Consider the following 22245-nt stretch of genomic DNA (forward strand, 5'->3'; position numbering starts at 1 on the left):
TTGCAGCAAAAAGCTAGTCTGAAACCTGTTAGTCACATTTCAGAATATGAGCACTCTAAACCAAGCAATTCAAGCAGGCACTAGAGAGGAAAGTCCTTTAGCCAAAAGGTAAGGTTTGCTTTAATCTAAAAATCAGTTATGCAGGTTTCCAAAGACTATGGACTATCCACTGGCTTAACTCCAACACTGACTCAGTAGTTCTGAAAATGTGGCTACAAAAAGGTTTTTGGAAATAGAAAGTTATAAAAAACCTCTTCGATTTATGGGCTTTTCTAACTGTTGGCCTAAAAAATTAAACATCCTGAATCTACTTAAAACTCCAAAGTAAACTAAAAGGTCTTCCTGAATTCAGCTTCCCAAGTCAAAATGTCAAACGATTCCACAGCCTTTCCTTGGGCTGCCGCAGAATGGGGGAGCTGAAGAAGCAAAAGGAGGAAAAATTAAAAGTTTTACCCTGGCGATGTTCCTTCTGCAGCCTGAGGCATTCTTATCAAAAAACGTGAAAATTATACCTCTGTACTCTCTGTTAGCGGACAGATGGCCAGCATATGACAGAATCGGAGGCAATCCTCTGTCTGGATCTAATGTGCAACCAGGTGATAGGAGGGCCAGGGAGGGCAGGGGAGAGGGGAGGGAGTTGGATGGGGAAGGGCAGCAGAGAGCAAACTGTGAATTTCTCTGGCACCTAATTAATTTCACGGTCCACTTCAAATACTCTCTACTAGGCCAATTTTTCTCATGTGCCAGATTTAGCCTTTAGAGCTGCTGATTGCTAACTTCTGGTTTGTGTTTGTTTCAGCATATTAAAAATATCCAAAACATTCACTGCCTTGGGAAATCGACATTTTACAATGTCTTGAAGACAGGCAACCTGAAAGTCAAAAGTTTTACATTCTGGCAAAAAATATTTGCAAGATGTCATTTGAGCTGTTTAGTGGCTTTACTAAAGAAGTTACTGAACACAGCCTATCAGCAGTAAAGTAATATTTTAGTTTAAAAATATTAAAACATTTTAAAAGCCTTTATCATACTCTCTCAGAATTCGGCAAGACTGACTTCTGCCATGTTACCAACAGAATGATAGCGGGATTAAGTTAAGTCCTTCAGAGGACAGTTGCTGACGAAAGAGGAAATAGATCACCCAGGACAAGCTGTGGGAACCAAGAATTATTAGCACGCTCTGTATGAATGAAAGGAAGATGTATACAGAAAAATACTTGGTTGACTTTAAATGAACTTTATCTGTGTTCATTCCCATCTAATTTAGTTATGCAATTTGCTGACCCTCATTGCAAAGCTCTCTAACAAGAATATCCTTTGTGATTCATCTGACTTGCTACCTATAGTGCCTTCATATCCCAGGCTATTACTCTGGTAGTATAGGAGGATGCTCAAAGGTTCCAGCAAACTCAGGTTCACTGAACTCTGAAGAAGAACACCTCTAGATTAATCTGGAAAAAAGACAGGACTGAAATTTTCTGTTTCTGTGTTTAGAAAGACCTGGAGGAGGACAGGATATACAATTTGCATAACCTAATAAGCATTTATATTTCTGCATCTTTATCTCAGTAGGAGTCCCACATTTGCCCCTTTCCGACAAATCATTTAATTTTAATGATAAGCTTCATGAAATTTTATGGGAGGATTAAATAGGCAACAACATTTAAATATTAAACGCTTTTCATTAGGGTTTATGATCTGGAATAACATTATGGGGTGTTAGGAAGGAAACTTAAATAACCTTAAGATAGTCAAGTTTCTACTGCAATTCAAGAGTTTTATGTCTAATTTCTATAAACTAGTTTAGTTTAGAATCATCAAAAGAGCCTGTGTTTACAAGCTAGAAATATTTGAAACCTTTATTAGTGTACTTCTGAAGAGGAAACAAAATAGATTTCCATATTTAGCAATTTCAGAAGCTGAAAGTTGCACTATCTTTTCTTGCAAGCCTCAGTGTTTATCCTGCGATATTAAGTATTTTATCAGCTCATGTAGTCAGTCAGGGAAACATCACGAAAACTACCCGGTTAGTATGGTGTCCTAATCACTACGATCTCCCATCGCAAGATCAATAATGTTATTTTGGAGAATAACTACACTTCCCTGAGAAATCCAAGCTATTGTTTCAGTTATTTCAGAGATGAACACAAGATAACAATGGATCCAGCACAGGTATTTTGTAGAGTTTACATGTGTACTGGATTCATGTATTCTGTGTGCGGAAAAAATAGAACTTGTACCTTTGCCGTATACTGATATCTGCAATTACATCACTCTATGAGGAAGACACATGCCCTGTTGATGTCAGACTGAAACTGGAAAGAGGAACTGCAGTTTTTAGATTGGGAAAGTTGCCACTGCCAGTCATGTTGGTGGGCTATTCATTTTATTGAAATGGGGGAAGTAGCTGTGAAGAAAAATTAAAGCACTGCAAGTAATTCTGGATGAAGTAAAACCAAGCTATTCTTTCTTTAAAAGAATATATGGATCCTTACTTACAAGTACATCAAGTATTCAAAAGCTGGCTGCCTGAAGTTAAGCCATGAGGCTGTAATTACCCATTTGCAATAAATGATCCGAGATTCCCATTCACTTCTATGGAAATTATGAGCAGTGTGCATCTCTAAGGACAAAGCAACCTTTTAATTTAGGTACTCAAACTTGAATTCCAAGAATTGAAATTTAAGAATTTCAACCAAAAAAATTGCCCCCAATTCCTATATCAATGACACTGAAATAATTTATAAAAATTACTTGCTCATATGAAAGAGCAGAAATATGCAGTCAGTAAGTAATTTTCTTACCTATAAAAACATTGGGAAAGAGAATTATCACACAGCAGTTCAGCACATGTAATTAAGTTCCTGAAATGTCTTCTAGTAAAGTCAGTGTATAGCTAAAATATTATGCAAGTACTACTTCGCTGTTTAGAAAAATAGAAGAGAGCGTCCTATTGGCCTTAAATTTTTCTTAAAAGTTCATTTAACTTTTTTTAGATCAGACAGACCAACTCTAATTTTAGATCAGACAGAACAACGCAGACTTTTGCACTGCAAATGTTGTGAGTAATGTTATATCAAAATTAAGATACATAACTATGACAGGACTGTGTTAGTATAGGGACTGCCAGGTTATTTAAATTCCTGTATATGGGCTGAGGACAAAAGGACTGCTTGGAGTAAGATCACTGTCCTGCCCAAGGCCTAGCTCACAGCACAGCAAAGGTATTATCCTCCCTTTTGAAGTATGTTGGGAGGTCCCTGAAGTACATGTATTGTCTCTGAAGATTTGGGGGTCTGGGTTATAGTATCAGAAATACTGTCCAGCGTGCTTTAAAGAGGAGACATCTTAATCATACTGTTCTTTAAAACAGGAGGTCAAGAAACTCTGGTACTCAATGGCTTCTTTTTATAAATAACTATTAGTAAGGTATGAGAACCTTGCTCCTGCCTAAGAATTCAAGACAAAATGTCAATAAGCTTTTACACTCAAGTAATATACATATGAGATTACAGCACTATTTGTAATTACATGTACATACAACAAATAAAAAAAAATCAGACAGAATTTCTAGAAAATTACAACTGTGCAGAGATTTTCTTCATTTTCTGCAGTCACTAACACCATTAGGACTGAAAATTACTTATGCTTTCCCATTTAAACGTTAACTTAATATGCAACTTTATGAAATGAGAAATTAGTAAATACTTGGTACTCTAGTCAGCATAGAATTAAGACAGATTGACTGCAGTAAATACACTTTCTGTTAAAATACCTGAGGAGGTGGGGTCTTCAGAGAAGTCTGGCAGCTCTTCAGGGGGGTCACCATAGAAGGAGTTGAATTTGTGGCTTGACACAGCTGCTAGTACTGCCCCCTGAATAAAAATATCCACAAAGTCTAAATTACACAAAGAAGGATAATGAAACATTTCCAGACACCTTGGACCACTCAGTCTCCTGAGGTCTTTCATGTGGTGACCTTCTCAGTGAAGAATAAATAAGTTTTATAGTCTTCAGCTCTGCTTCACTGTTACCAGCGACCATATCTAACAGAAGATCTGGTCATACACTACTCTAATAAACAGTAAATATATTCTTTATGAGAGGATTCATGAGAACAATTCTTCATGGGAAAGCATTTTAAAATAAGTGTGAGGCATACATTCCTATAGTACAATGTAAACAAAATAACTAATTTATTGCTCTTTCCCCTCTTACCTAGACTGGATGGCTTAGCAAGTATAAAAATCCACGCTTTAAAGCAACACAATATGTTGTTATTTGAGAAATTGTCAGAATCTGACACTGACAGCACTAGGATATTTGACATCCATAATATATCTATATGAAAATGTAATAATCCCAGAATGAGTGTTACATGGGAAGTTACAAAGCCAGAAGAATGGTTATCTGCTCTGACATATTTACTTTTTCAAGTAAATTACAGTTTAAGCACTCAGGTTTTAATGTCTTACAGTTGTGGCAGTAGGCAAAATGGACAACAAATAATTGCAGGAAACATTCTGCAGAACAGTCCTTTGGATAAAATGGTAGAAAACAAATAGCACTGGTATAAAAGCTCTCAGGAGACTAAATATAGTGGCCTCCCCAGGAAGAAATCTGGGAAAGATCTGAAACTGCGCTAGAGCAGGAAAAAAGGTCATATTCTAAAATGTCCTAGCTAACATTTTAATGAAAGCATTACCTGGACATACAAACCACCTAAGAGAAAGCGCTGTTTATGAGGAACACCCTTAACAAGACACCATTGCAATAAACAACTGTGAAGGCCTGTTTCAACTTTTTATTTTATTGCTGACTTCAGAGCATAGATTTCTCTTAGCACTTTTAAAATGAATAAAGTATCACACAAAATTCAAGTTACATAGTTATATTGTTTCAACACTACATTCATGTTACCTTTAGTTTTCGTCTTGCATTGAATTTTCTCAATTGTTCTACTGTTTCTGGAAGATGAATCTTGTATGCATAGCGATCTCTCTCCTTAAAAAACCCCGCAAAAAGAAAACAAAAGAAACATTAAATACAGGCTCTTAATATTCTCTCGACATTAAGGAACTAGGCAAGAAACGTACCAGCTAGTAAGTATCCTAAGGAGAATGAGGATTTGTTGCAACTTAAGGAAAATGTCAAGAAACTGAGAGGGATTAAGATATTTTGAAAGAATTCTTAACTTGGGCCAAGGATATTTTATTTTTGTAATTTTGTTTCCCATTTTGTAGTAAGACCCTAGCCTTTTGTTTTACTCTTGTGCTGTTAGTCAGTCTGTGGCTAGCATTGAACTTTGAAACTGGCAAGCACAAAGTAGTTCTGCTTCCTGGGATTCACAAATCCCAGTGAAGCAATGTGGTCAAGCGCTCTTTTAACGGGTGCTCGATACAGAGCAGGAAGTGCCAGCTCGATGGCTGCTGACACCAGGTGCAAGCTTACAGAAGAATTCTCCATTGCGGATGCAGATGAAAAATTTGCCAACGAACAGTGGATAGTGGGGGTAGAACTTGCAGCACTGACTACTTTCTCCCCCTGCCCCAAATCATCACAGAAGCTACATACACTTATTAATTAAATGTAAATGTTTATCACATGCATCTCCTGAATCAGAGTGAAATCACTGGCAGAAGTAATTCAGTCTCTTTATGGCACTAAAGATGTCCCTGTCTCATGCTGTATTTGGCTGCTATCTATAAATGGTTTAGAAGAAAATTCTGAGTCAGCAGGGAAGGCAGTTTATCACAGGCAAAAAGAAGAGAGGACTGACTGACAGAATGCTGGCCTAAGCTTGGAAACAAAGTTGTCTTAAACTAAATCTTTCTCCTTGCTTGTCTTTCAACAAACAGTGGAAAGATCAGAAAGAGACCACAGACATCAAAAGTGCTATGCTATATAGGAAGAACTTGCATATTTGCATTACAGAATTATCTTTTTTAAAAAGCCTAATCAGCTTAGTTGCTCAAACAACAAAAATGGCAAAGTTTTCTGCCAAAATAACCCTCAACAAAACCCTTGCTTTGGCATCTAAATATGGGTAAGCTCACAAAGTGAGGAAAAAGTCAAATTACTAGCAGGTAAAACCAGATCACCTATGTTTACCACAAACGCAGCCACTGGAGTATGATCATTTGGGATTCCCAAACACGGTGCCCATTCCTATGGTCTTTGAAATATTTGATGCACTATGTATGCCCCAGATGAACAGACAGAACTTCGGCTCCTTTCGAGTGGAAAGGTTTGAACGCACAGTTTCCCAGTATTCAGAAGAGTGCCTTAACCACTCCACAAGAGTGCACAGTCCTGCCCTCCTTTTATAAGCTAGACCATTCTGCAGCTTGGAATACAAGTGTCAGAGCCAGAAAATAAGCAGAAAAGTGGGAGAAAAACTCCATTCACTAGTAGTTAGACCATTTACCTGGAGGAAGAACATATGAACCCGTGCTTCCAAGGTTCCTTTTTTGTGGTTTTGGTTTTTTTGGTCAATATTTGTCTAATGTAGAACATATAAACAGTCCAGGAGCAGACATCAGAACAGCACCCTTTCCAAGTAAGTGCCCTGTTTAAGCTAATGATATTATGACTCTCCCTACCCTGGGCCCACACTACAGAAAAGAAGTAGATGATAACAAAGAAAAATAGTTGATTGAGCAGTTTCTGCCAAAGAAAATACAATGCTCTGAACCAGTACTTGCTACCTTTTAAATCTGCAACAGACCCATCATTCTCCAACTCCAATGTTTAGCACAGCCTATTAATGGGACTACCGAGAAGCTAGGTGTATGTTCTCCTGCTCCTGTTGTTAATCTTCAGTTTCCAGCAACTACTCTTGCACTGGCTCAAAATGTGTTGTAAATTCTGCCACCACTGCAAAATAATTTGATTACCGGATGCCATACAATTTTATGTAGTTATAGCAGCCTTTGAGCAACACACCACTACCTACTTCCTTCACTCTGGTGGGATATTTCAGGAATCTAATGTAAGAAAGCAGCACAGTTAAGTAGCATAATGCACTGCAATAAACTGCAAGGCTACATGCGTAATATGAAAGAGGTCTAGTTATAACTGAGCAAAGAAGACATCAGAAATTACTCCTCTGGAGTTTGAGAGCCGCAGAAAGACGCATGAAGACCTTCTTGAAGCTTTATTCTACGCAGCCCTACTCTCTATACTGTGATGCTGCCGAAGATGCCTAAGTGAGTTTGCTCTTGCTGTTAAGCAAGAGTTCAAGTCTGGCAATTATCAAAATCTCAGGCTCTAATCTTACAAAGCATTTAAAACATATTATCACACATTTTGTACAATGTCATGTCTACTTTGAAAAGTTCAAAGAAAAAAAGAAATAAATCTTTTTCTCCCTTGAAGAGGAAACTGGTATGTAAACAGCTGTTTTTACTACCTTTAACCAGGGATGATTCAGTGCTTCATATACTGTTATCCTTTCTGCCGGATCCAGCATAAGCATGCGACGTACCAGATCTTTGGCACTTTCAGAAATATGGCTCCATTGCCTAGGATTCATCTGATTACAAGGAATAAAAAAGAAAATACACTTTTTATGTAAAGTAATTGCAGAGATTTAACAGTGGTTGGTATTTGTAAACATTTTATTATAGTAAATGTAAAAGGAAGTCTCTAAGTTTTTTAATAACTTACGACAATTGTACATTAGTTGCTATTGAAATGGCATAAAAAATTGAAAACAGCGAGCACTGTATCACATAAAAGCTGACATATCCTTGGTATTATCTTATAATTACAGCATAATTTTCTACCTATGCTACATTTTCTTCAGATAAAAGTGACCCTTCACTAGAAAAAGAAAAAATAGGCTTTGTCTGACCGTTAACTATGCCTATGATAAATTTAGAAATTAAATCTACTCCTGAAATCAGTATAAGGAATGGCATGACAGTCTATCTATATCAACCCACAGTTTCATGCCAGGGATGCTGAGTAAGAAGGTAGTAAGCTAATGCCTGTTGTGAACTACTCTGGTCCTGTCCCACAGGTATCGTGGACAATGGCTCTTCCCAATAAATTCCTTTCAACTTTACAACAGTTAAGCATCTTCAGCCACTCAGGTAGGAAAGCTTACTGACATGTGATCAACCGTACAAGCAATTGCAACACTTTTTAGAGCAAAACTGTATCTTTAGGAGAAACAATGTGAAGGATGATTTAGAATATATTTTCATCTTATGAAGGTTTATCATATGTAGGTTTATGTCCAACTGGTCGAGATGATGGACACTCGATAAAGCCATACTAAAGTAAGAAAATTCTTTCTGTGATGAAGGATTCTATCCTTAAGCTATTTCAAATATTTCTTTAATTTATGAAGAGCTTAAGTTTTATTTAAATGGTATACTGCTAATTTTACAAGGTACTAAATGAAAATTCAAAACTATAACCAGACTCTCTTCAATGTTATAATCTGTTCATTTAAAGAGGTCCATTTTATTTAAAATCAGTCTTTACAAAAAACGATGGCTTTAAATTGGAGCACTCAGGAACATTATATGGCTATGAAATGCACATTTATAGTTGTGATTTGTCATTTCTTTTTCAGCTCTAACGAAATGAAGGTAATTGCAAATTTGCAGCAAGACTGTTTTGAAATCATTACAGTATTTTCACTGAATAGACATATTATTGTGGAAACAGGAACAGAAAAGGAACTGAGAAGACACAATGTGCTGGCCATGACTTTTTTTTAAACAAAGAAAAGTTAACTTGTACGCTTCCAGAAGCTTTTAGCTGCTTAAGAGATTCCATAAAAAAATCTTCTGTAAAGTGAAACTGGAACGCCTACCAGTCTATGTAATCCCAAAGCTAATGCCATGAAGAAATCCTACTGTTTTTAGGAATACAAAGTTTAAAGAATAAAGAATGCTCCTGACCAAGTGCAGTACCACTGCTGTCACTTAAATTTTAGCAGACTACTGTTAAATTCATATAATAAAATAATTCCTAAACCATATTACAGACAATCAGGCAGTTTTAGAAGTTTCCACTCTTAATTGGCTAATACACAGATCATGTATGAGCTTGGTTGCAAAATAGAGCAAAACTCATCTTAGACAAAACCGCAAAAACAGTGAAGTCAAAGTGTTAAATTTGTCTCCATAATGGCTCTAGGATGCTTATGTTATGAAACACGTTTATCTTGCACGCACACCAATTTGCTTTCAGTTGCAAGTGGCTCCTTTTGAATCATCAGCTGTACTTCAACACATACTGTACTAAAAAGAAAAATGCATAACTACATTTTTACAGTAACATGCATTTGGTTTTAAACAAAGGCAATATGATGACCAGCCTTTATGATAGTTCTTTTAGTTGATTAAAAATACTAAATGATCCATAAAACTAAGGTAAAATACAGTATGTTATACTTCACAGCTAAACCTTATGTAATCCTACCGAGCCCAATGTATAATTAAGGGCTAGTTGTTGCACCCATTTATTATTTCATCTGAGTAAATATTTCCGTATTCTAATACCTAACTTTGATAAAAAACACAGCAGGAACAAGATAGACTGGAGAGAGAAAATAATCTCTCTTCCTGTGTAACACAGACAGATTTCTGTAAGCTTCATATTTAAATCAGCCTAAATACAAAAATCAAATTCCAGAAATTTTACCAGCAGAGCTCATCTCACTGGAAAAGGATTCAGGTACACTGTCATTTACCTTGTATTTTCCTTTAATAATGCCTTCAAATAATCTTTCCTTGGTTCCATAAAAAGGCAAACAACCGCTTAGCAGGATAAAAAGGATCACACCACAACCCCAAACATCTACAGGCTTCCCATAAGGTTCCCTTTTTACGACTTCTGGGGCCATAAAATGAGGTGTTCCTACACGTCCTAAATGGAAATAAAAACAAAATTGAGTCAAGGTGATGTGTGTCAAACATGGAAATGAAGAACATCACTGCGTTAAACTAAACGAGTTTTAATAAGTTTTGTTCATAGATTAAGCTTTTAGCACAATTCTTTTTTCCTTAAGTTTAGGTTTTTTAAATATATCCAGTGAGACAAATCAGTAGTTTCCCTTTTGCTTGATTTATACTTTTATAAATTGAGGAATATTCTATCCTACCCTGCAGACTGTGAAACAAGACTTTTATATGAGCACTAAGATTCTTCAGTGAAACATGCCATACGAAAGTAAAAATATCAATTTGGACAATCTTTGAAACAGGAATTACTTATCCAGAGAGCATGTACAAAGACATTGTAGAGTTCTAGTCTACACTGCTTACTTGAAAAAGCTGCCTGTAATTGGCAAAAGCATAGTTTGGTCTGATGCTCTGCCCAAACCTTAGCCCGTCTACTGAAACTGCCAACAAGAATGCAAATATGTTGTTCATTTATTTGAAGTAGGCAATATCTTACCGCAGATAAAAAGATAATGCAAATTTGTTTCACAGAGTGCTTTCAATGAGTGCCACACAGTAATGGTTCTGGGACAGTACTGATTTTGGATTGGTAATGAATGTACACTCACGGAAACAAAACATTTAGTACCAACTAATCTTTTGAGTGGATAAACTGATTAGAATGACTTCATTCCATTTCTACGTAACACATTAAGCCAATTAAAAGCAACAAACGTTTTACCTCTCCCTATAAATGTTTCCCATTTTAAAGAGGTTTGTTTCCCCTGCAAAAGGTTTCCAAAATCAAGATTTGAATGCTCAGGGCATTACTGATACTTACAAACACTGTAGTCTTTGAACTACCCTGGTTCCACCAAGTACCAACAGAAGAAAAAACCCACAACTATAGCAAACTGTTACCACTTGTACCACCTTCATAAATTATTCTTGCTCACTGATACTACAGCGGACTTCAGAGGCTCCATTCAATGCTTGCAGCACCTTTGCGCTGGCTAGGAGGGTTTACAATGCAGCCTAGAGGATTCGAGGTGTTTGCACGGCACGTATTTAATTCGGTCTTGTCTTGTAAAGAGACTCTTGCTAGACTAGCCTATCCCGCACTCCATTTGAATGTGAGTTAGCTAAGTCACAGCACCGGTAACAAACACCTACGAGACTACCTGGCAGTAGCTTAGTCAGTAAAGACCATCCTTCATGTATACCACCCAAAGCAGGAATACGATCTGACCATGTGTGCTGGTTTTGGCTGGGGTCGCACAAGAAGTTGGGAGGGGACACAGCTAGGACAGCTGACCCCGACTGACCCAAGGGAGATTCCAGACCATAGGACGTCATGCTCAGCATATAAAGCTGGGGGAAGAAGGAAAGGGGGGATGTTTGGAGTGATGGTGTTTGTCTTCCCAAGTCACCGTTACGTGTGATGGAGTCCTGCTGTCCTGGAGATGGCTGAACACCTGCCTGCCCATGGGAAGTGGGGAATGAATTCCTGGGTTTGCTTTGCTTTTGTGTGTGGCTTTTGCTTTACCTATTAAACTGTCTTTATCTCAGCCCACGAGTTTTCTCACTTTTACCCTTGATTCTCTCCCCCATCCCACTGTAAGGGAGGTGAGTGAGTGGCTGCAAGGTGCTGAGTTGCCAGCTGGGGTTAAACCATGACACTGTGCTAGCCCCCACTTACTTCTTTTTGCATCTACAAGGATGAAAAAACTGACAGAAAGACGGTAGCTTTTTCACCATACTGTTCTTAAGGAGAAACACCACCATTGTCAAACTTCTTCACCTGGCTTTGCGTTAAACCTTTTCATTCCCAGTTTATGAGGTGATCCCTCTGCCAAACAAATGTTAGGAATCTGTCTGTGACAAAGGAATGTTACCTCACCACTAAGCTAGGCTGGCATCTTAAAAAGTCCATGCAGTCCAGGCTGACATGATAGCAAAGGGGCAGTTCCTTCCCAGGCTAAAAAGAGTAAAACAGCAAGATGCTGCAGGTCTAGCTCATCCCTTTTATCACTGGGGGAAGAGGAAGGATATTTACTCTGGACAGAGAAAGACAGAGATGGAGATGGGGAAAGATTACTAATTCTTCTTGTTGGTTATACACAGTTTATAGGCTTATGATATATTTTCCAGCCTAACTGATAAACCTCAAAGCCAAATCTTCAAGATCACAAATATGAAGTAAAGAATTATCTCCTTAGATGACAGAAAGTCTCTCTCTTTTAGATGCCAGGTGTGGGGAAGGGAAAGAAAATGGAAAAAATTTATATCCAGTATGCACAAGTTGCTGAGAACTCTGTTTTTTTTTTCCTTTTTTTTTTTTTTTTTAATGTGCCTACAAATCTGTATCTCATCTCCATAGGTTTCCTAACTTTTTTCCCCCTAAGATGCCATTTGATGACAGCAAAAATATCAACATTTCCATCTCTGTATCAGGCTATGCATGTACATAAGCAGCAACACCTGCCTGATCAAACAGTATTTGTGTATCACTTAGACTGCTTATGTGACACTAGTGGTATGCATACCACAGTCTGGAAATCTTTAGTACAGACGACATCATGCAAGACTGCAGAGCAGCCTGGCTTACCCGAGTGTTGTTTATCTCAGTGGTAAACTTCCTGGCATTTGGGTGCAGAGGTACTCATTTGCAACTTTGGAGAAGGTATAACCTTTCTTACACATTGAAAAACACATTTCTGGTAATAAAGATCGTTTAAATCTTTTTTATCAATACAAATGGAAAACTGGGTATACTATGAAGATTCTGCCTTCCTACCAGGCTTTCTAATTGGTGTTATGAAATCTGGGAAGTCTAGAGAAAAGTGATTATTCAAAAGACAAACAGCAGAAAGCACTAGAAGACAAGATATCATAAGAACAAAGAAAGCGGTTTAAAAGAGACATTAAACTTCAGGGAGATACAGAGTCATCTGGATCAAGTAGCTAATGAAACTAAGAATCCTATGTATCAAATGGTTTCTAAGTTGATTTAATGTGTATTTCCAATAATTGTGTGCCACTCTTCTCAGCTTGGGACCTTCTCTGTGTTTTAAGTAAACAATTGCAGAGATGAACATGGTAAAAAAATTACCATGTGCTGTGAGAAGTAGACCTGAAGGTTTGGGGTTTGGTTTTGGGGTTTTTTTGCCAGTGCGTTTGTCTGCTGGGCATTTGCAGTACAGTGAAGGCTGACCTATAGAACATCCTGTTCTGAGGAAAATGTGTACCTGCAAACAATTACCCACCCTACATTTTCTCCTATGGTGTAAAATAGTATATTTAGCAGCTACACATGCTACATAAGCAATGCAATAGCAGTGATGTGTGTGGGTGTTTAGGTGTCAAGGTGGTGGCAGTGGGGGGGCTGCAGGGGTGGTCTCTGGGAGGAGAAGCTGGGGCTGTCCCATGCCAGACACGGCCCGTTCCAGTGGATGCACCGCAGGGCACAACTGAGCACAGCAGCCGAGGTGGTGGTGCCTCAGAGAAAGTGTGTATAGGAAAGGGAAAAACATTGCCCGACAGTGAGGAGTTTGGGAAAAAGTGTGAGAGAGAGCCCGCGAGCACCAAGGTGAGAGCAGGAAGAAGTGGAAGAGGTGATCCAGGTGCCGCAGCAGAGGTTCTCCTGCAGCCCCTGGAGAGGCCACGGTGGAGCAGGTACGCCCCTGCAGCACCTGGAGGACCCCACACCAGAGCAGGTATCCATCCTGCAGCCCATGGAGGACCCCATGCTGGAGCAGGTGGATATTGCCTGAAGGAACTGAGGCCTGTGGAGGACCCATGCAAGAGCAGGCTTGTCCTGAAGGACTGCAGCCCGTGGGAAGACCCATGGAGAAGCGGGGGGAAAGTGTGAGGAGGAAGGCATGGTAGAGAGGGGCTGTTATGGACTGACTGCAGCCCCCCCCATTCCCATTCCCCCTGCACCACTCGGGACTTGGGGCTAAGGGAGTCAGGAACGAGAGAGTGAAGTTGAGCCTGGGAAGGGGAGGAGAGAAGGCGGTGTTTTCATTTTTGTCTTTGTTTCTGACTACCCAAATCTATTTGAATTGGCAATAAATTAAACTGGTTTTCCCCAAGACAAGTCTGTTTTACCCGTGATGGTAACTGATAAGCAGTTTGCACGTATTTACCTTGACCCATGAGCTTTTCCATCCTATTTTCTCCCCCTGCTCTGTTGAGGAGAGGGAGTGAGGAGTTTGGCCCTTAGCCAAGGTCAACCCACCACACGTGGTTATGCTGGTATTAACATACAGAATACTGATTAGATGGGAAAAATAAGATGAATCTTCCTCCAAAGATACAGCTTGTTTCTTTCATTTTTAGTTTTCAAGTATCACCTTACCCAATTTAATCATGGGCTGTATAAAATAAGTGATCTACAGTGTCAAGAGAATATTAAAAGTGCCTATTTTTTTGCTTCCTTCTCCCCTTCAGCAAATAATGTTTCAAATTAAAATTACTTTGCAGAAGTTGATAAGCAAGAAAAAATCCTTCATTATTTATACACACTCATAAATATATGCAGAACAGAATAGTTTCTTGAAACTGAGCATTAATCAGATTCTCTATATTTTGCAAAGCAGGGTCTTGATGGTGGACAACAATTGCAGATTTCCTTTCCCCCTCCACTTCCTGACCACAGGGTAAGACAATACAAAAATACTTACAAAACCACTGAATATCAACAAGTAGCAAACATAACTTGCAACAGTATGCTTATCAAAATTACAGACAAAACATAATATGCAAGCATCTCTTGTGCAGTAGCCATCCACTGCCAGCACTCTGTTCATTATCAATGACCTTCATCATATTATAGTTATTTTTCATTGACACTTTTTTTCCTAACAGAAAAGCTTCTTGAGGTTCATTTCCTACTTTCTATGTGACATTAGACAAATTATAGCCTCTTGATACTTCAAGGTTCCTATTCTGCTTTATCTGGTGACCTCACATCTGAATGTGAGGCTGCATGTTTACTTAGTATTCAAGTGCCCTTAGAGACAAACTGACATAGAAGTTATGGTTAAAAAAACCTGTCCCTGTCTGATCACCCCAAATTTTCTTTCTCCTCCCTTGGAAGTTAAAGAACTTAGATCACAGGCAGAAGAACTGTGTCTTCGTTGCCCTGGTTCAAAACCAGCATACCATAAAAATCCACTTTAATGAACTGCTTGATGTTGAGCGGAAGGAATATAGACTAGTTCAGTAATAGGTAACATTAAGACCCCAACAGACTGCTGCTATAAACTAGTTGAAAAATGGATGCTACTTAATAGCATGCTGAAAAATCAGTACTACTAAACCTTAATACTCACTTTTAAATTTAAAATGAGAACTCCATAAATACAAATCAAATGAGAAAGAAGGCTAGGCTAACTTAATAAAATCCTGCCATTTACCACTCCTAGATTATAATTAGTGAAATAATTACAGAATGATTTGGTTTCATAACCTTTTTAGTGTAGATTACAAGATCCTGATACTTTAGACAGGGGGGGCGGTGGTGATGGTGGAAATCACAATTTCATATACATGAAAAAGAAAACCCAGAACAAACAGAAGTAATTAATTAATTGGTTGAAACCGAACTGTCCAGTTAAACAGGATTAAAAAAATGCATATATATGGGTATGTATGTATTAGAAACTTAAAAAGGCTAAAGTAATTTCTGGGGCAGCTGTCATCCTCGTGACAACTAACCACTTCACTGGGTTCATCTAAGGAGCAAATGATGATTTTGAGGTTATTCTAAAAACTGACCTGAGCAAGAACTGCTGAGCTGAGCATTCCTGCATTTCTGAGCTGCACTTAGCTCAGCAAAATGAACGGAGTGCACACATGAACTTACACATATAGGGATTTTGCCTATGTTGCAACTACAGGAACTGTAAGGTGAATATCAGTAACAGGATAAACAATATCTATAGACAGCAAAGTTTTCTAAAATCATGGATACTCACTGCTCTTTAGACCAAGTATAATTTTTGCTGAAAATTATCTAGTAGAAAATTTGCCTTCTAAACATGTTCAGTGTAAAATTTCAAAATTGTTGTCAACAGTTCAATTGTTTTAAAATATTTTAGAAGCTTTTGAATTTTCTTTGGTGTTTTGGGAGAAGCTTTGCATCTTTTTGGAGGCAGTGTGAGAAAGAACAGTAAGCACAGGCATTTTTCTTTCTATAATAGATAACTTCTGCCTTCCACAGGTCTTTTATTCTCCAGGATATAAGAACACTCATGGACATATTCAAATGACTGCCCATGAAAAAAATAACAGTATTTCAAGAAATATTGCATGCATGCATACACACATGATTTTTAGTTGTATCTGTATGTGAGAAGACATTGTATTGAAGGCTGGAATAAATTTTCTGTCTATGTGCTTCTAGGTTCTTCTTCTCTGTTCTAGAGTAGCATTAACTGAAAATCATTACTATATGAAGACTCAGCAGTGGTATGTATTCAATGTGAGACTTGCCTCCATCCAATTCATTGTAAACAAATGCCTAAAAAGTGTTTGCTAACTTAGGAAGCACTCAATGCCTGAAGAGGTACAGATATTCAACATCTTATTTCTAGAGTAAGCTTTCTTATCAGCCAGTTTTGAGGCATGTTGGTAGTCTGGATATTTATAAAATTGCTAATTTTTCTGATTTTTCCTGTGGATAAACAGAGAGCTTCAGTCTTCAGGTGTTGTCAATCTGATATCATTTACAAGCACTAAAGATAAATTTTGACTTACCTTTGATAATTTAGTTTCTATGACTCTTTCCATATTATTCCAGACAATAGGGCTATGCTTTCCACAAGAAGAAGAGTATATACAGAGACCCAATCAGATTTTGTCATCCCTAAGGCAGGGGATTGATGACCAAGATATCAGAAGGAGAGTCTTTCAACAGCAGTAGTATCTGAACGATGTATAAGGAAACAACTGGAACAAATAATTTTTAGGAAAAAAATGTGAGGTACTAATAAACATCACCATCTGACCTCTCACAATAGTGTAATAAGAAATATGTTCATAAATTAAGGAGTTTCTAAAAGAGTGGGATGTCCAGAATAATGTGGAAGGAATCGAAGAATCACACACAACGGATCAGATAGGTCACTACTTTACTACTTTTAATTCCTTTCCACATTACTCCAGACAATAGAGATGTTTAAAGCAGGTGTACAGAGAAGATGAATAGATTTAAAAGAAAAAAAAAAAAAGAAAAAAAAAGGCAATTCAGCTTCAGCACAGAAGATTGTCTGAAGAAAATGTATTTTAAAAGATGCATTGGCAGACAACTGGACAACTGGATATTAGTGTCCAGAAAATGAACAAAGCAAAGATCACATGTTAACCAGACAAATTATAGTAATTGATTCAATGGCCTTTTCAGCCATAAAACTATGATGGAGGAAGTAAACCTAAATTGACTTTTAAACACATTAGCCTCCTGCAAGCACTCTCAAATCGACCCAGATGTGAAATGGAATTTCTGAGAGACAGTAAACCACAGTTGTATCTTTTAAACAAAACAAAGTCTATCAGAGGCAAACCTTTGAAGAGGCTCACATTTTTTTATTTTTCGGGGGGGGGGGGAAGTGAAATAGCACTCTTGCTTTGCAGAGAAAAGAAACACTACCATTTAAGTGAAAGAAGAGCACTAGTGTAGGATCTCAGCCTAGAAATGTTCTCCTTGGAAAACAAAAGAAAGATTCGCTATATCATTGAGACACTGATGATGAAAAGGAAAAAAGTCTACGCAGTGTAAAAAACCAACATTTCAAAAGTATGATTTTTAAACTGGGGTTTATAAAACCATCAAGAAGATCCAGTTTGGTGAAACACTGGAACAGGTTGCCCAGAGAGGTGGTCGATGCCCCATCCCTGGAAACATTCAAGGTCAGGTTGGACGGGGCTCTGAGCAACCTGATCTAGTTGAAGATGTCCCTGCTCATTACAGGGGGGGTGGACTAAATGACCTTTAAAGGTCCCTTCTCACCCAAACCATTCTATGATTCTGTGATCATTTTTACATTGATGGGAACAAAACAAAAATAAGGAACTTAAAAGATCCGCCCCCACCCCAAATTCCATAGTCTTATTTGCAGGGAAATACATGGTAATGCCTTCCTTTGCTGTTTTTGTAGTAAGTCTAAAAGGCTAGCTGATGAAGAACCAAGAACGCTTGATATTTATGTGCTGTGCTTCTATTAAGAACATGTAAGATGTTTTCCAGTAAGATGATGACAGTTGTGTTAGGATACCTGAAGATACTACAGGATTCTGAAGCAACTTAGGGGAGCTAATTAATAATAAAATCAATACGGAACTGGATTAGCGTCATGGCACCTGTGACATTTTGCTGCTAAAGGTAAAAAGTGAAAAGCAGTTAACTATCCATAGATAAGACTTGACAGTTAGTATAGAACCTCATACCACTTAGGTCTATATAGTTATCTTATTTTGCACTAGTTGAAACCAGGAGAAAATAAGTAGATTAAGTGAAGGAAATAGCACTTGTGGACTCAATGGCTTTTGTTCCTTCAGACTTTTATATGATATAATAGCTAAAAATCCCAAGATTTAGCATCCAAGATATTTGATATCTGATAAATCTGATGTCACATTTATTTACAAAAATATTGTGACAATTCATACCACATTCTGAAAGAAAAATTGTCCAAGGAAGAAGACAGAAATCATAATGTGAGATTGCTTTATTAAATCACTGACTTCTCAGGGGTTCCACTACTCCAGCTGCATCATAACCATGCAAACATAACTGTTTCCTGTCTACATCCTGTTCCATAAAAGAATTCACTTATAAATTATGATGATCTGTAACTACTGTGTACACTGCCAGAATTCCATCTTGAAGTACCTACTTCAATGTTTCAAATGAATACACTTAGCAAAATTTTCCACTTCTGATCATAAGAACTGCAAGAAGACACCTTCAGAGATTGGTAGCTCATGAAAACAATTTCTTATAACTCAGAAGATGACACATGCTTATTATTCATTGTGTTGCAGCTTATGGCAAACACGGTGGAACAAGAAGTATTTCCTTACATTTTCCCTTCTGGTCTTATGAAAAATGAGTTATGGCTATGTCCTTTTTTGGTACTTAATAATAATTAAACTCTCTTAAAAATAAACTCAGCTGGGTTGTTAGCTGATAAAATAGCCATGTTCCTAAAATCTATTCCATAGACATTTTCACTAATGACATCTAATATGATGTCATAGCTTGCTATCATGAGCTCCCTTACACTTCTGTTAAATAACTCTCTATCTGCTCGAAAGAATACTGTAGTTATAATCCTTCTAAACAACACAAGTCTGTCTTTGGACTTATATCAAAAGATTGGGACTGGTCTACTTTCAATACCTGGGACTTAGTTTAACTATTACAAACCCCCCTTTCCCCAAAAAAACAATTTACGCACACTGGAAAAAAGATGTCTTTTGTTAAGTTAAAAAAAAAATCCACAGTCCCAAACAAAGCAAAAGCTGTACCCCAGAAGGCAGGCTTTGAAGACATTGAGGGAGAAAATTCCCTTCGTGTTCTCCTGGGGGTACACACAATCTGGGCTTGCCAGGCACAGGTGTGTCAATGTAAAAAGGTAAGCAAAATGGCACAAACACAAATGCATGAAAGCAAGAAAAAGATTTTAGAACATGGGTAGCCTCTGAATGTTTTAGATATAGTAACTCCTATTTTAGGAGGAAAAATACTACCACAAAATAAAGTGATCATCATAGATATTGAAGAGCTTTTGTATAATGGCTGGATTTTTATGCAAGATTAAGGGAAGGGTCCTATCAGTTGAACTTCACTACAGTTGCATTACTTTCAGTGTTGACAAGCTTTTTCTAAAGGAAAGCTGTCCTTTTCTGGTTTAAAAGATAAACTACTCCAAGCAACATAAAATAAAGAAAGATAAAAGATTTCTTTTCTTGAACACCAGGGTCATCTACGTAAGGATATACACTAGTAATGAGTATACGCTGTTAGGGTATCGTAGTAATACCCATTACCTAGATACAGACAGATTAATAAGTACTGCACTTTCTATAAGTATAAGGCAGCGTGTTTTCAGTATTGTAAACATTTTAAGGTGTACTGAGCACTGAAATGGCTTAGCACAGGGGTTTTAGGTCAGTAAGAGAACCTTAATGCCATAATAGCTTTTATTTAATAGAGAATTTCTTTTTTTATGTGTTAACCACCAAAATACAGGAATTGCCATGCTGAAAGGGAAATGATTGACTGTGTTAAACTGAATCAATTTTTTTCACTAAAAATCAGAAAAAGAACGTGAAAGTGAACAGGTCAGCTATTATACTGCTCAAACTTCTCTATAAGGAGAGTTTCTATTTCATTTAGGAGACAATTAAGAAATAAGTAGTGCCTGTAATTTATTATTACTACAAAACAAAATTATCCATAGGACATATGGATAACTAACTTAAACAAACATGTAGATAAACAATTTTTTACAAGATATTTATAGCCCAATTCAAACAGACAGTGTTGTTACTTTCATATAACACATATGGGGTGATATTGTAAAGTTGAAGAAATACAATCTTGCAAGTGCTGTGTAGGGGACTGTCTAGTAATATGCCTTCAGGTAGGAGTCTGGAAGGGAAAAGAATTGCCAGATAACAGATGTAGTTTGTGGTATAAAGACTGGAATGGAAGATGAGAAGAAAGAGATAAGGAATGAGTTAAGGAGAAAGTTTGAAACAAGTAGTAGAACTGAGACCTTCCATGGTATATAAATGAAGTGGAATTACTCTGGATATCCCTGAAAGCAAGAGGAATTTGAAGCTGAAAGTAACAAGTGCTAACGAAAAGGGTACAAATTGGAAATGACGGTTGAGAAAGAGGAAAAAAAAATGAAGGCAGAGTGGAAAGAAGGAAGGAAGGAAGGAAGGATTTGAGATGGATGAGGTAAAAGATAACAGATACAGAGAAATATTACACTGATGAGGCTTAAGAAAGAAGCTTCTATAAGTACTGCAAACAGAACCAGAAAGGAATGAAAACATTTTTACATAGAAAAGGAAAGACCAGACAAGCATTGATAACTGCATGGAAGTTGAGCACATGAATGATGAGTGTGATCACAGAACAGTGAATGGTAAAAGGAAGGGAAGGACATGACAAATTTGGGGAAAACCGCAGGATTTTCTTTCCAAGTTGAACTTGAGGTTTCTTGCGAGACAGCTAGTAGTCTGAAAGAAAGTACACTGTATCTGACTACCTCCAGAAGAGTAGCTGAAACAGAAGAAATGGATAAAGTTGCTCAGTGAGAATATAAAGAAGAAAAATGAGAGAATCATAAACAAAAGTGTAGAAACTATCACTAAAAAAAGCAGTGGCTGAGGTACAGAAAATTTGAGAAACACAAGAAAAGTAAAGAAAGAAGTGATCTTTCTATTAAGGAAACAACAGTAGCTTAACTGAATGAGTATTTTCTTTGAAAAGATGTATCTAGCTCTCTACGTAATAAGATACTTAGATATTTCCAGGGTATTAGTGATATCTGGAAGGGAATGGAAGCTGTTGGTATGTTTATATTGGATTTGCTTTTTATTTTAAAGAGCATATGAAAGCCAAATTGACGCAGACCTTTAAGTAATTAGATAAGGAAATCTGAGTTTTTGAAGAAGCATGGTACTGAGAGGAAGTTACTAGTTTTGAACAAAAAGATATTAAAACTAACAAAATCTTTTGTTGTGGTCTACTCTGGCAATGAAAGCATCAGAAAATTGATTGGGTCTTCACCTGTGCAGGCTGATTAAAGCATAACCCTATTGTCTGGAACAATATGGAAGGCAGCTAGAAGAAATAAAATCCACAGAAAACAAAACACACTTAGTCAAAAAATATACATACGTATCAAGGTATTGATGTCTTATGCAATAATTACAATGAAATATTAAAACACAGAAAAGAGTCACATGTGAAAACTAGTAAGATTTTGCTATTAAACAGCATAGCATTCTGACAGAAATAGCCTAGGAAACATAGGGGAGCATTGACGATGCTGTAGTAAGTCCTTACTCAATTGCTTTGACATACATTTCAATCCTGATAGCATTTTTATTTCATTTGCTTTGTCAAGCATGGAAGAATTATACCAGAGATTGTATTAAAGTGGAAAATTCTTTGCTTTTTTTCAATGTTATTTTGATCAAACCAGTGTAAGCTCCTGTTGAGTAACATTTAGATGGATTTAATACTCAGTATATGTACGCACAACAATTCTACTAGAAATTTAGCTTAACTGTGTGCATTTATAATGTTAACAAAGTCTTT

At 37.3% G+C, this 22245-nt stretch overlaps 1 protein-coding gene across 4 annotated transcripts in view; it reads right to left on the reverse strand.

Annotated features, from left to right (window-relative positions):
- CASK (calcium/calmodulin-dependent serine protein kinase (MAGUK family)) overlaps positions 1-22245 on the reverse strand; it is a 133328-nt gene that overhangs the window by 73950 nt on the left and 37133 nt on the right. For all 4 annotated transcript variants that reach the window (XM_010571367.1, XM_010571366.1, XM_010571365.1 and 1 more), the window contains exons 5-8: positions 9710-9885; positions 7412-7534; positions 4921-5004; positions 3776-3875 (exon numbers count right to left, since the gene is read on the reverse strand). In XM_010571367.1, the coding sequence (XP_010569669.1) occupies positions 3776-3875; positions 4921-5004; positions 7412-7534; positions 9710-9885 (483 nt within the window). The remainder of the gene's footprint in view (positions 1-3775; positions 3876-4920; positions 5005-7411; positions 7535-9709; positions 9886-22245) is intronic.

Source organism: Haliaeetus leucocephalus, unplaced genomic scaffold (genome assembly GCF_000737465.1).
Source record: "Haliaeetus leucocephalus isolate CR32 unplaced genomic scaffold, Haliaeetus_leucocephalus-4.0 Scaffold317, whole genome shotgun sequence".
Lineage (NCBI taxonomy): Eukaryota > Metazoa > Chordata > Aves > Accipitriformes > Accipitridae > Haliaeetus > Haliaeetus leucocephalus.